This window comes from Sinocyclocheilus anshuiensis, unplaced genomic scaffold (assembly GCF_001515605.1).
Source record: "Sinocyclocheilus anshuiensis isolate Anshui unplaced genomic scaffold, SAMN03320099.WGS_v1.1 scaffold2253, whole genome shotgun sequence".
NCBI classification, from domain to species: domain Eukaryota; kingdom Metazoa; phylum Chordata; class Actinopteri; order Cypriniformes; family Cyprinidae; genus Sinocyclocheilus; species Sinocyclocheilus anshuiensis.
Genome location: NW_015551131.1, coordinates 31,976 through 46,902, shown reverse-complemented (window position 1 = coordinate 46,902; position 14,927 = coordinate 31,976). Strand labels below are relative to the sequence as shown.

The window sequence follows — 14,927 nt, the reverse complement described above, 5'->3', positions numbered from 1 at the left end:
CCCACAGATTCTACATCACCGTCTGTTTAGCCCCGCCCCCCGATTCTACAGCACTGTGTTTAGCCCCACCCTCAGATTCTACATCACCGTCTGTTTAGCCCCGCCCACCGATTCTACATCACTGTTTAGCCCCACCCACCGATTCTACAGCACTGTCTAGCCCCACCCACCGATTCTACAGCACTGTCTGTTTAGCCCCGACCACTGATGCTACATCACTGTCTGTTTAGCCCCACCCACAGATTCTACATCACTGTCTGTTTAGCCCCGCCCACTGATGCTACATCACTGGGCTTGTTTGAGATGTGCCTCGCCTGAAATGTAGGCGAGAGCAGGCGGCCGCAGTGAGGGGGAGGAGTGAAATAAGCGCAGTCAAGACGGACAGTTCTGAGCCCTTGAAGTGGAAGAGATAGCTACGAGATCAAAGGCGGATATCGCATTATTCTCACTCATATGCTGTGCTGCTGATAAACATGATATAACTTCCGACGCAGGATTTTTAAAAAGATTGACACTAAAAGACGATGCTGTGCCGACTACATTGGATCCGACAGTAATGTCGCGACACAAGTGTGAGTAACAGTTTTCATTACGTGGTCACTATTGCTCTGTCTGTCATTACAGATCGTTTGATACGAGTATTTAAGCGTTTTTAACCTAAATCACAGCAGCGTCCATCTGTGAGGCATGTACGCTGTCAAACATACACAACTATTAGCTAATCACAGCAGTGGGTGTTTACTTCCGAGCCTACAATCCTCTACGCCGATTCATACAGAGCGTTCTGATGAGGGGGGTCAAAAACTGGACAGAAAATACTAGTATAATACGAATACATAATCTAAATTATGATGTTTTTTGATGTAAAAATCTTGATAACATCATAAGTGCAAAATAACAGTACAAAATAAAAACTGGCAGTTCATAACCCCTTTAAAAAAAAAAAATTTAAAAAAAAGTTAGACATATTTGTGGCATTTTGTATATAAATAAAAAGTGCACAGAGTAATTTGTGTTCCACCACAGAACACAGAAGGCACCACTGACATGACTGCAGTTTTCAATACATACAACATACTCAAGACAGAGTGACGCACCACTTTGAAGAGATCCCGGTTGCTAGCAAAAGATCTGGTCCGGCGCTTTCCTGCGCAGAGTGTGAAGTCTAAGAGAGATTGTGTGACATGACTACACCTTAATATGGAAAGAGGAGATGCATCCATGTTTTTGTGGGAAAATCCCCACCACATTTAAAGGAAACACCTTTTCATTTCAAAATCAAAAGAAAAAAAAAACAGATACTTTCAAATTTACCTGTTAATCCTCAAATTCTCACTACTGTACTAACAGGTGTTATAAGTTAATTGATTCATGTAATTTCGCATTAAAATGCTCTTTTTAATCATTTGGAAGTCAGTGTGACAGACGTGATCTTGTCAGGTTTCCTCATTTACAGTATTCAAAGCAACTAAAACCAAGATCTGACCTGTAAAGCTGGCATCCTGCGCATCACTTCCTGAACCAACAGCTTCCTGCACAGTCAGGAAAAACTGTTATAAACTGCAATAATCTGTTTAATCTGCTTCAAGTTTGCATTCGTGTAAGTGCTGCTAGGAATCTGAAGAGGACACATACATCAGAGCGTATCCTGTGAGGAGCTGACTTCAGGGAAGAACGCTCTTCAGCTTCTCCATTAATCGTCAAGCCATCTGCCGTTTAAAGCAAACAAAACTGTCAGTGATTTACCAAATTCAGAGGTTACAGAAAAAAAGTCATGATACTGCTCAGATACATTTCCACTTCCTTTGCGAACAAAGTAGTAACATTAAAGGCCAGAGTTGTGGACTAAGAGGTTTCTGTACATTTATAGTTCGACTCGGTGTTGTGAGCCAGACGTTTGCAGTGGTCAGTCGAGCGAATCTCCTCCATTAGCAACTCATGCAGACTGATCTGCTCTTTGGGCTTTAGGCCTATCCTACGCTCGGACGCCTGAGGAAGAGGAAATAAAGAAGAAATCTATGGGAATGGAAGCCAAAAGCTGTTAGTTGACAAATGTGACCCTGGACCACAAAACCAGTCAAAAGGGTCAATTTTTTCAAATTGAAGTTTTTTTTTTATCTGAATAAATAAGCTCTCCATTGATGTATGGTTTGTTAGGATAGGACAATATTTGGTCGAGATACAACTGTTTGAAAATCTGGAATCTGAGGGTACAAAAAAAAATCTAAATACTGAGAAAATCGCCTTTAAAGTTGTCCAAATTAAGTTCTTAGCAATGCATATTACGTTATATATTTACAGTAGGAAATTTACAAAATATCTTCATGGAACATGATCTTTACTTAATATCCTAATGATTTTTGGCATAAAGAAAAAAATGGATAAATTTGACCCATACAATGCATTTTTGTCCATTTCTTCAGATATACCCCAGCGACTTATGACTGGTTTTGTGCTCCAGGGTCACAAATGCGATCTTGGACAAATAAACGTGCATTTAAAATTAAGCAGGCAATCCAGCGGGAATGTATCAGACGGTCAAAGTGTCTTTATATTACAGGGAGAGGGTTTGTGACATCAGCCAAAAAGGAAATAGTTTTTTTTAATATGTTGATGAGAAATTATGATTTCTCAAATTTAGGAATAACGTACATTGATGAATTGGCACAATAAGACATATGGTCACACAGTGTCAATTTTAAGTTTCTTCCTGCTTACTTGGCTTGACTTTCGAACGCAAATTCTCACCGGTCGCAACTTTGGCCGCAAGCGGATGAACTCTAGAAGAGTCTGGTGAGGGTCTAGTTTTCTTTGGCCATCTCCTACATCCTATGGATGCAAGAACACGCATTCAGATAACAGACATCAATCCAATAAAACTTCAGTGAAATCATAAACAATATATTGATATAAAAACACACAAGGAAAGAAACAAAGCCTTTCCGTACAGTTAGCTGAACTTTGCGCAGTGTGTAGCGTCTGCACTGGATGTCCCGCAGAAGCTGGTTGAACGGAGGGGTCTCCGCAGGCTGTGGGCATTTGCTGACAGTCAGTCTCTCTGCTAGCGGCCGCAGCAGCACACCTCTGCTCAACTCATCCACCAGATCCCTCCATGAGGACACCTGCAGTGCGAGCAATGCCAGCAACTATGACACTGCATTTGAGATGTTTATCATCAAAGCTAGCGAGAAATATCCAGGATACAACCCGATTGATTGTATAGAATGAATAGATTGTAGAAATCACTGATGGTGAAACGGATTTAAACAGATTTAAAAAAAAAAAAAAAACTAAAAATGCTACAGTAAAAACCTGTTAAATGGTTAACTGTAAATTTCCCTACTATATACGGTGAAACTGTATTGGACATTACATGTAATTTTACGGTACTATACCGTTTTTGGAAGTGAAAAAGACCGTATAATTTACAGTCAATAACCGTAAACATTCCCAGAACTCCCTGCGTTACATTTCAAATTTGATGATTTTTTTTGTTGAAATAACCGTTTCTTCTTAGTTTTTTCTTATCAGTTTTGTACATTAGGGTAACATCTATTGTTGATAAATTAATGTTTATTGCATTAAATTTGATGTGTGTTACCATGATGGTGTTTAGTGTTTGTGAGTGACACTGTGCACCTTCTATATATGTTATTATTTAAAAGCTGCTTGTGATGGTTCATCATTCATCATGTGACTTTCTCGTCACCACCTGCATTTGGTGGTTATCAGTGTATTACAAAGGTACAAAACAGATTTCAGTACTTCAATAGGTTGGTATTTTAACATTTTATCAGTTAATGAAATTACGGTATTTAACTGTAAATTTAAGTTACTGTAAAACCTAAAATGTTGCTACCATATTTTTTACAGTAAAATTCTGGCAACCACAGCTGCAGTTTTTTACCGTAAATTTTACGGGATTTTTTTATTTTTATTTTTTTTTACAGTGTAGGCATCATACACTTACCAACTTTGTGAATAGTGCGACACTGTCACACAATAGACATGTTTTACCGCTCAAATTATTGCAATGATTTTATGTATAATAGAGATTTTTACTGGTTTACATGTTTTCTTAAGTCCATTTTATTCCTCTTTAAGGAAAGTATGGTTGGCCAGTCACATGACTGGAAGCGGGAAATATTTCAATAAAGACAGCAGCATGCCAAACAAACAGTCAGCCACTAAGAGTCACAAAACTTCCCTGGATTGTGGCGTTACCTTCTTGTGGACTCACCTTTCCAGACACAACTGCAATCAATTGGATTATCACTTCTCATGGACTGTATTGGTGGACACTCACTTTGGGACTTCTTTTTAGCACACTAGGATTCTTGGACTGCTTTTAGGGTATGGCGCTATGAACTGTATGCTTTAAACAGACTGAGTTTTCCTGGTTTTATTGTGTCGTATTAAAGTCCCGTGAACTTTGGAAGTACACCCTTCTTTTGAAACGCATTTCTCTTTTGTGTAATTTTTTTTAAAACCGACAAACCTCTCACACAGTAAAATCTGTCCCCATTTGAAACTTTGTAACCCAGCCTTAGGCTGATCGTTACAAAAGCGAGGAAAAACTGGCCATCATACACTAAACAGCAGAGGATCACACATTGCCAGACTTTAAAGTTGTTCCAATCACAACAAAAACACACTTAATGAATGAAATCAATGTGTTCTAAAATCAGCTCAAAATATCATATGAGATTTATATCATCCGACTGAATGGATTCAGAGCCTGAAGCTAAAAACTATTAATAAATCAAATCAGAGTCTGTGACCATCATACACTACGTGATTTTCTATTAAATCTGCCAACTGGCTCTTTAGTGACTAGAGTAAACTTCTCCAGACTGTAAATCTGGGCAAAAATCTGGTGTTTTACACAATATATACACAAGTATATTTATGCACTGAATTGAATTCATATTGGTTTTAATAAAAACTAATCATATTTAGACAAAGAAATCCATTACAGTTATGAGAATGTTTTTACAATACATGAAATTTCATATATAAGGCTTATTTTGGGTTTAATCACCAAATTTTCATTCTGAATTTCAAATTGTCATGAAAACTGTCAAAATGCAAAACATTAAATTAAAACTTCTGACAGAAAGATTAAAAAACTAAAATGCACAGTGCAATCTTTAAAAGTGGAATTTTATTTAATTTATTATTTTTTTTTTTATGTGATGATTGCGGTGCTGCTTACCCAGTCTGTGGTCACTTGTGCAACCAGTTGGGTCTCTGATTCAAATAGTTTCTGCAGACTCTGTTGAGAGTTTTCACATAAAAAAAAAAAAAAAAAAAAAAAAAGAAAGTATAATGCATCTTTAGGTTTGGTGTAAAAATTAGTGTGAACCAGGACTAAAAACACCAGTTTCTTTTTTGGTCCGAAGCAAAAGGACTAAGAACCAAACTAGATGCGTTTTACAGTCAACATGAACATGCACAGAGGTCTGTATTAGGATGCACTGATGAGTTCTCTCACCTTCCTGGACTGCTGAACGATCTGCAGATACTGACACAACTCCGCGGTGTGCGAGAACAGACCGGAACACACGCTCCTGTAGTGTTTAGCTGCCTGACTCGGATCGTACAGGCGCTCCTTACAAACCTGTCCGGAAAACAGTGGACAGAAGCTAGGATCAGGCCACATCCTGCCTTAAAGCACTCATGTTTGAATGCATTCACACCAAGTGCGTGCAGTAGATGAGGAGTTCAGTACGTGGATGACGTCAGCGATGCTGCAGATGGGCTGACAGTGGCCGAGGTTCACTTTGGTCATCTGACACACCAGGATCTCCAAGGTCTCGCTTAATTCACGCTCCACCTGCGTCTCCAGACCCCAGTCCAGACTCAAGTACACAAGACGGCCCACAAACTCCACAGCCTACACACACATTGACATCTCTCAATAGCACATGCACGAATCAATGACATATTTAGGATTATGCATCTGAAGAAAATATAATAGCCTACCTGTTCCTCTGTCTCTATCACACAGGAATTACCTACAGAAAGACGTTAAATTAAATGTTTTTTTTTTAAATACATCCTAGTATGCAAAGTAAAGGAATATTACAAAATAGTCCCATTTTGTAAAAATAGACCCTTTTTTTTTTTCCATTAAAAAAACAGTAAACTAATTCACCTACACAACAGTGCAGTTTTTACATCCATGTTTAAAAAATACTTTTATTACCCCCCCCCCCATGGAGCCAGAAAATTATTTTAATCTGTGTCTTAATTAACACACTCATACACAATAAAAGTCTATGGGGCAAGGAACTGCACTAGAATACACATTAAAAGTAAAATAAAGACAATGTGAATAATGACAAAGTGTGTCAACATGGAAATGACAAATACATTTCTTTCTTTCTCCCTAATGTAGATCAGGAAACCTTTGATTCATGTCACTGCAAAGTAATTACTTCCAAATATGTAATTGCTTTTATAGAAATATGATTGATTTCTGCTTTTAGACCGTCCAGCTTGCCCCACAGATTTCAACAGTACATTACTGTAAACGAATTTGCTTGCAGTGAATAAACAGTACCACAAATATATACGTAAATCCTAAAGGGTTTACTGTTAAAATGTTAAATATAAATGCACTTTTGCAATGCACACTATGTTACTCTTACCGGTATTGCCACTGTTACTCTGCCGCAGAGAGACGCCTCCGTCTCTGGAGAACAGCACCGCCTCCGCGGCCGGACACACGGCCGGCTTCCGTGTTTGTTCACCGGACTGATGAGACAGCATGCGGCAGAGCTGATAACACAGAGCCCAGGCCTGCTCCTCACTCACTGGATGATCCTGAACCTCCAGCATCTCAGCCAGAGACATCTGCTCATATGAACACCTGTGAGCTGTGCTCATGTCATATAAAGACAACTCCATCAGCTCCTCTAAAACATGCGCGTTTCAGCTCCTCAACTGTTACAGAGCCAAACACTACTCGTATTTAAAACCCCGTCTGAATAAAGCTTCCTTCAATATGTGTGCTTCACAGTTCTTCTCTATAATGAGCGTAATTAACTGCACCTGAGAACTGAGTCAATCTGATAACGTGTCGATTCATTTGTAATGAATCGGTTCGTTCAGACTGTGAATCAACAGGTTCAACCGGACACTTTTGCAGCTTTGTTTTCAATGAAAATTTTAAAGCGATTGTATTTTTTTTTTTTTTTAAAGGGGTCACATGATGCGATTTCAATTGTTCCTTTCTCTTTGGAGTGTTACAAGCTCTTGGTGCATAAAGAAGATCTGTAAAGTTGCAAAGACTAAAGTCTCAAATCCAAAGAGATATTCTTTATAAAAGTTAAGAGTCAGCCTAAACACATTTCATTACACCAAATACACAAAATAATGTTCTTTTTAGCAGCATCATATGACCCCTTTAAATATATAGCCTATATACAAATCGAAAAAATCGGTTTCACAATTCTGATGGTTCACGGACCTGGCTTCTGTTTCTTTCCAACACAATCTAGTTTGGTGAGCGGGTACGAAATTCCGCAAATTTTTCGGAATTTTTTTTTGTCTTCACGCGCTCCAAAATCGCGAAAATACAAACCCCTGCAAAACACAGTTGCTTTCAAGTAAGGAGTTCTTGAACAAAACAAACCAGTTCTGAGAAATCACAACATTAAAAACTCGCAATTGATGCAAAAATAAAAAAAGTTATTTAAAATTGTAAAAATATTTAACAATATTCCTGTTTTTACTGTATGTTTGATCAAATAAATGCAGCCTTCATATCTTTCACAAACACTAAAGATCCAAATTAGGGTATGCTAATACTTGGGATGTGCCAACCACCGAAATTTCAATTTTGTAGCGAAACAAATTTTGCCTGCATTCAACTTCTATTTCCAGTGTTATAAAATGAATACCAACCAACCACAAGGTTTGCATCCATTTCTAACTATTATTTGATTAGACTGTGATATATGTGAAAACATAAATGAGCTACTTATTGGTATGAAAGCCACTAGCCAATGAACTAAGCACACAATGATGTCATGTGACAGTATGCATTTTGGGTCTACAGCCTCCATATCTCTGTTCTCTCACCCAACTTAAAGCTCCTGGAGCTTATTCTCTGCGCTCACAGGACTCCTATACTCTTTCAGTTCCATCTGCACGAACTGAACTTGGAAAACGAGCTTTTCGGTTTGCGGCGCCCAATGATTGGAGCGCTTTACAACACAACTTGAAGTTGCGGACCTTGGTGTCAATGAACACCTTTAGATTCTTGATCAATGAGCTGCTCAAGGAAGAATTCACTTGTAAATGCTTTTGTTTTGGATAGTGTTTTGTGTTCTTTTTCTGAAATGCAGCGCTGCATCTTGGCCAGGTCACTTCTGTAAGAGATTTTTTAATCTCAGAAAGTTTTACCAGGTTAAATAAAGGACAAATAAATAAATATGCAGTAAGTATGCTAGTATTCCATTTAGAACTTTACACGTGTGGTCTTTCAATCCATTCTAATTTAAGATCACTGATATTTTTTAGGTCTTGTTCAATTAAACTCAGGGTTCTCATTTGCATGTTTAGTGACAAAAACAAGTCAAACGTACACTTGTAAAAATAGTTTAATGCATGTGATCCGGGGGCTAAACGGGTGAACGCGGGTGCTGACAGTATTGAGATGCAGAGTAAATTCATGATATAGCCTACGACATGGGGGTGGAAAGTACAAAGTCTGATTCTGTCACTTTATTATATTGTGATACTACAGACATGATTCTATTCTTAGTCTGCATCACACGATTAATCCAGAATTGATCAATATTAATAATAATAAAAAAAGTCACACCAAAACAATGACTTACAAACAACATCAAATACACACTTCTAAACGTGATCTCATCTAGTAGCCAGGAACAAAACACAGTATATCATGATTTTAAAAAAAGAAAGAAAGAAAGAAAGAAGAACTTTCTGTACATGGTTATCTTGCTTAGAACGAAAGGAAAAACAGCAGATAAAACAAGTTCAGAAAACAACTAAAAATAATGTACAATTCACAGGTTAATTGATGTGTCATGATTACTTTGACTTCCTTCGTTTAGCCTGGGTGGGACTGGCTCCAGTGTTTGAGTCTTGAAAGACAGAAGAAAGAAAAGGTAAATTAGTCATCAAAAACATTCATTTCAGCATTTATGGTAAACTTTTGATTTACAATGGATGTTTTTGCTTTAAGATTTAATGATTTTTTTTTACATATAGTTACAGTTTCTACATACATTTTCATTTCACCGCTCATTTGTTATATAAATACACTACCAGTCAAAAGTTTTTGAACAGTAAATATTTGTAATGTTTTTTAAAGAAGTCTCTTCTGCTCAACAAGCCTGCATTTATTTGATCTAAAATACAGCAAAAGCAGTAATATTGTGAAATATTTGTACTATTCAAAATAACTGTTTTCTATGTGAATATATTGTAAAATGTCATTTATTTCTGTGATCTGCAGCTGTATTTTCAGCATCATTACTCCAGTCTTCAGTGTCACATGATCTTCAGAAATCATTCTAATATACTGCTCAAGAAACATTTTTTATTATTATCAATATTTAAAATAGTTGAGTACATTTTTTTTCAGGATTCTTTGATGAATAGAAAGATCAGCATTTATCTGAACTAAAAAGCTTTTTAACATTATACACTATACCAGTGGTTCTCAAACTTTTTACAGCGGCGTACCCCCTGGGGCATTTAACATTCTTCTGCGTACCCCCTCTCTTCCACTTAGAGTCACACCTTTTCTATTAAAGTATATACAATATTTGCCCCCTTAAATTGATTTACAGGCACATTTTTTACCTTTATAGAGGCAAATATTTTCTATTCTTATTAATTGTATGTCATGTTTTATATCATATTCTTAACATTCCATTAAGTGTATTATTAATATAATAAATAAAACAATAAATGATGGCAAATTGAAGTGATACTTGTAGATTTAAAAATAAAACCACCATAGATGGCGGCAAGTCGCTGTCTTAATGAGCCAGGCATCGGGTCATTCATTCAGTAACGAAGCAAAATGCTGTAGTTATGAATGGGTTATTAATCACTGACTCTCCAAATCATTCAAAGCAGCAGATTCATTCACTAATGAAACACCGCTGTATGTTGCCTGGAGACGCACACCAGATGATATTTCGTTGGAACTATTATTTCGTTGCAAAATAGAACAAACATGACAATATTCTGTTTAAAATGTAGGCTACATTTAAAATGTTCACTTAATATTACCTTTTTTGTTGAACTGTTGTAAAAATGAATGCCACATTTGCCATCATTTGGATATTCAGGAAAATTTGCATTCTTGCTCGTATCTTAAACATGAAAACAGTAACACGCACAGAGTGTGTCTGTATCGAAGAGAGTTTAAATCGAACTCAGTCCATGTCAATATTTGCGCTTCATGCTATTAAGTGAAGATCTACTTTAAAGATACATTGAACATCAGCGCGATTTGCTAAAGCAGCATATTCAGCGGGCATCCTATCATACGCATGCTGCTTGTGTGGATGCAGTCAGTTTTGACCGCAAAAGATGAGGTAAGCTGATTGGATAGCATGTATTTGACAGTTTACGGCACTCCCATTTTCCTGATTTTACATTAAAAGCGGCATTTTGCTTGTCAGAAATACATGTTCGGTTTTAATGTTACTTTAAGTTGGGGTAGAATTAAATGAATGCCAAAACTCTGAATTTTGTTCGCGTACCCCCGTCCGTCATCTCACGTACCCCCAGGGGTACGCGTACCCCAGTTTGAGAACCACTGCACTATACCATTCAAAAGCGTATACTGTATATATATATTTTTTATTTTATTTTTTTTTCATTTAAATTAAAACTTTTATTTAGCAAGGATGCTTTAAATTGATCAAAAGTGATGATAAAGACATTTATAATGTTACAAAAGATTTCTATTTCAGATAAATGCTGTTCTTCTGAACTTTCTATTCATCAAAGAAACCTGAAAAATCTTTCCTGAAACCTGAAAATTCTACTCAGCTGTTTCCAACATCATAAAATGTTTTTTGAGCAGCAAATCAGAATATTAGAATGATTTCTGAAGGATCATGTGACGGGAGTAATGATGCTAAACATTCAGCTTTGAAATCACAGGAATAAATTACATTTTAAACGATATTCAAATAGAATGCAGTTATTTTAAATAGTAAAAATATTTTAAAATGTTCCTGTTTTTGCTGTACTTTGGATCAAATAAATACAGGCTTGGTGAGCAGAAGAGAAGTCTTTAAAAAAAAAAAAAACATTAAAAATTTTACTGTTCAAAAACGTTTGACTGGTAGTGTATATCATGTATTTGCATCCATTTATATGTTCTAGACGTCTAACCTGTACCTTTTCCTGTGTTCGATGAGGCTGAGCCTGGCCGAGCAACTCTTTTTCTCTGTCCATTGTCAGATGCTTCCTCCTCAGGTTCCTTGTCTGTTCGTGAGCTTCGTCGACTAGGACCTTTTGCTTTCTCAGTGGTGGCCCTTGTATCCCTGCAGAAGGAAGAAGGGCAATGGGGATAAAGGAAAAGCAAATCTATCAAAATGCTCAGAGTGCAGACATTTTTTATGCTACATATATTCTCTAGTTTTCTTTGGAAATCAATTGTTGGTCTTAACACTGAAGAAAATGACCACATCTGGCCCCTGTACAACTGAGGAATTCACACTTGCTGTTTTTCCTCATCTACCACAGATTACGTCCGTCCTGTTCATGACCGTTTTACTAAAATGGCCATGCTGCCCCATGCACGGACCCGTGCAGGGAATCTACAGGTCTGCTATATACATACCTTGGGGCTAAGATGACGGGCGTCTTTCTTTTCTTTGCCCATCTGTTATAGAAGTGGAAAAACAGCGGTAAACTGCTTTGATGCTCAACAACATTTTTTCCTCCTTCCCCATAATTGAGTAATGATCAAGAAAAAAAATGATTTCATGAATCATTTCATGATTATTAGTGTGTTGATGAGAGTGAGTTCATTCAGATTATCCAATAAAATTAATCTTCTTGATTGAAACACAATCAACAAATGTATTCATTTTAAAATTCAGGTAATGAATAAAATTAAAATGATGGTGAAAAAAGATAATCAGTCAGAGTCAAGAATATTGCCTTACCCTTGTTCTGCTGCAGTGGTAACCCCTTGTCCTGTAAATAGAGACAACTGGAATTAGTTTAGTGTTAACTGACTGTGCATAGCGTTTTTCTATTTCTCAACTTCAGGCTTTATCCCTGGGAGGTGAGCTGGTACAAATCTGAACCAAGTGTTGGTTCAGACCAGCAGAAAGGGCTCTGGTGCAGGACTGCATCACAATCTTAAATTAGATTAGCATTCGCTAAAAGCCAAAGTATACTTCAGTTTTTCATGTAAACTAGGGTATGCATACAGTGCATGTTACAGAAATTTCATCAGCCTAATATGCACACCCTCCTCACGATTTGTTTTTTTAACAAAATTATTCAAGACAAAATTATTAATGAAAAAAAGTGTCATTTTATTATTTCTCAGACAAAATGCTGATTGCACAAAATGCACATTTCTTCGTGAAATTGAAATAGCTTTTTTAAGTCAAATAAAAATAAATTGTAAATTTTTTTTTTTTAATAAAAACTAGTACCAAATCAAATAAATGAATAATACAAATAAAATAAATCTCTTCATATAAACAAACTAAGGCTTTGTCTTTCAGAATGATCTAACTTTAGCTTTGTGAAATTATGCTATATAAAACTACATTAAAGCAGACGGGCTGAATGAGACGCAAATTCACTCTCTGACAGCAGGTGGCGCTTAAGGAACAGCAGTGATACAGCATTTCTTTGGTTACCGCTGTAAACAAAGCAGTGCTGCATAAATACTACTTTAAGGTCCACTGAAATGCTTTGAAACGCAGTGTTATTCTATGTGTTGACGTCATTTCAACTGAAACAGGAAGACAGGGCGGGAAATATCAAGCAGTCCCGCCCCCTTTTTTAAATAGCCAATAGTAGTAGTAGTATACTTTTATTTAATGCCATGTCAGCATCTTAGGCTATTTTCATGGTATAACAAATACAATAAAAACCAGGAAACAAAAACACATCGTTCTGTTTATATTACAGTTTGGACCAGAGCCGTTGAGCTCGGTAAAGCCACATTTGACAGCATATGACAGCTACAATTTCATCCATATTGCTATAAAATATAGCATTCTGTGTAGAATTCAAATGCGTCTGATACGTTTTGTGGTTTGCGCCGATTCACACACATGATCCGCTCCGTGCTATCGTGTCTCAGGACCAGAGCAGACTGGCATAGCATGAAACCAGACTTCTTTTGCTTCAATGGAAAGCATATTTACACTGTCTGAATCCTTCATCCACTATATAGTGCACTACGTACCATTCACCGTACAGAAAATACTAATTCTGTGAACAAGTGACCGATTTCAGCTGAAGCTTCAGCGTCTATTTATAGTGTAGGGGGCGGGATGCTTCCGATTCTAGAGAGCATTTGATTGGACAAAGTTTGATGAGAAGCTGAAGTGCAGGGTGGTGTCATCCAAATCGTTGATCTATATTGGCGGAAATGAGAGACTGTAAGTTTTGAATCTTGTAAATGCAAATTTTGTCATTGTTTTGGAGCAGACTTGCTTATAGTTAATCTTAAGGCTAGCATAATCATACTAAAGGATAAAAAACTTCAATTTTGATTTCATGGGGACTTTCAATATGCTTGATACAGAGACAAGATGGAAAGAAAACACCATCTAAACATTTCTAAATAGGGCTGGGTTTTGACACAAATTTCACGATTCAATTCGATTCTCATTCACAAGCTTGCGATTCGATTCGATTCAATATCGATTACTTTGGATATATATCAGGTACAGTACATGCCAAATTTTCTCAAGGAAAAAAAAAATCTCTCAACAAATGCTGTAAAATATACATGAGAGTAAGTTGGTACTACATTACTATAATACTGAAAAGTTACAATTACATAATAATATTTCTACTCCGCATGCATGTTTCTGAGTTTATAGTGTTTGGAACAGCATGACAGTCTATTAGTGTGTGATCCTCATTCATTTAGTTTATGATGCCCCGTTTTTCTCTGTAGCTATTTTGATATTTTGAGCTGATTATAGAATGCATATTGTTTTCATTTTCATGCATCTACTAGCAACAAGGCACATGTTTCTGTTTGAGTTTGTTGTATTTGGAATTATTTAAATGTCTAGTAGTTTGTAGGGCTGGGTTTTGACACAAATTTCACGATTCGATTCAATTCAATTGTCATTCACAAGCTTGTGATTCGATTCGATTACCGATTCGATGCAATATCGATTACTTTGGATATATATCAGGTACAGTACATGCCAAATTTTCTCAAGGAAAAAAAAAATCTCTCAACAAATGCTGTAAAATATACATGAGAGTAAGTTGGTACTACATTACTATAATACTGAAAAGTTACAATTACATAATAATATTTCTACTTCAATTCGTTTGATTTTTTTATATAAACGGTGGCTGTCATAAAAACTTGATGGATTTATTCAAACATAAATTAAACATTGAAGAACAGTCAAATTTATAATGAATATGTTATATGGTGCATATATTTAGCAAAATGCCCCTCTACAGTTTATTTTTCTATCTGAATAATGAGCTTATGGTCACAGAATATGTTTTTCTGAGGTAAATGTGACGTTACGTGACATTGTTTACAAGACGTTATAGGCCTATTGACGTCTCTGCGTGGAGGAAACACTGATTGAGCGATTACATGAGACAGAATACGGATTGTAAAGTTCTTTCTTTTAACTTACCTTCGGATGTTTAGTCATGTTTATTGTTTATGTGCTGAAACTGGTATTAATGTGGAG

General features: G+C 36.5%; 2 protein-coding genes across 12 annotated transcripts in view; both read right to left on the bottom strand.

The window, feature by feature from the left end:
• LOC107663206 (protein spire homolog 1) overlaps positions 1–7,050 on the bottom strand; it is a 14,540-nt gene extending 7,490 nt beyond the window's left edge. The window contains exons 1-11 of one of the 3 annotated variants that reach the window (XM_016453380.1): positions 6,654–7,050; positions 5,986–6,017; positions 5,732–5,896; positions 5,495–5,620; positions 5,216–5,275; positions 2,949–3,122; positions 2,749–2,829; positions 1,863–1,989; positions 1,636–1,709; positions 1,487–1,532; positions 1,098–1,165 (exon numbers count right to left, since the gene is read on the bottom strand). In XM_016453380.1, the coding sequence (XP_016308866.1) occupies positions 1,098–1,165; positions 1,487–1,532; positions 1,636–1,709; positions 1,863–1,989; positions 2,749–2,829; positions 2,949–3,122; positions 5,216–5,275; positions 5,495–5,620; positions 5,732–5,896; positions 5,986–6,017; positions 6,654–6,912 (1,212 nt within the window). In that variant the 5' untranslated portion in view covers positions 6,913–7,050. Of the gene's footprint in view, positions 1–1,097; positions 1,166–1,486; positions 1,533–1,635; positions 1,710–1,862; positions 1,990–2,718; positions 2,830–2,948; positions 3,123–5,215; positions 5,276–5,494; positions 5,621–5,731; positions 5,897–5,985; positions 6,018–6,653 lie in introns of all 3 variants that reach the window. The other 2 variants (XM_016453381.1, XM_016453382.1) reach the window with 2 other exon arrangements.
• Positions 7,051–8,490: 1,440 nt separating this feature from the next.
• The window catches only part of LOC107663200 (nuclear receptor coactivator 6-like), a 29,014-nt gene continuing 22,577 nt past the window's right edge, over positions 8,491–14,927 (bottom strand). For 4 of the 9 annotated variants that reach the window (XM_016453370.1, XM_016453369.1, XM_016453373.1 and 1 more), the window contains 4 exons: positions 12,174–12,204; positions 11,846–11,887; positions 11,395–11,546; positions 8,492–9,119 (listed from right to left, as the gene is read on the bottom strand). In XM_016453370.1, coding sequence (XP_016308856.1) covers positions 9,067–9,119; positions 11,395–11,546; positions 11,846–11,887; positions 12,174–12,204 — 278 coding nt within the window. In that variant the 3' untranslated portion in view covers positions 8,492–9,066. Of the gene's footprint in view, positions 9,120–11,394; positions 11,547–11,845; positions 11,888–12,173; positions 12,205–14,927 lie in introns of all 9 variants that reach the window. The other 5 variants (XM_016453371.1, XM_016453374.1, XM_016453377.1 and 2 more) reach the window with 4 other exon arrangements.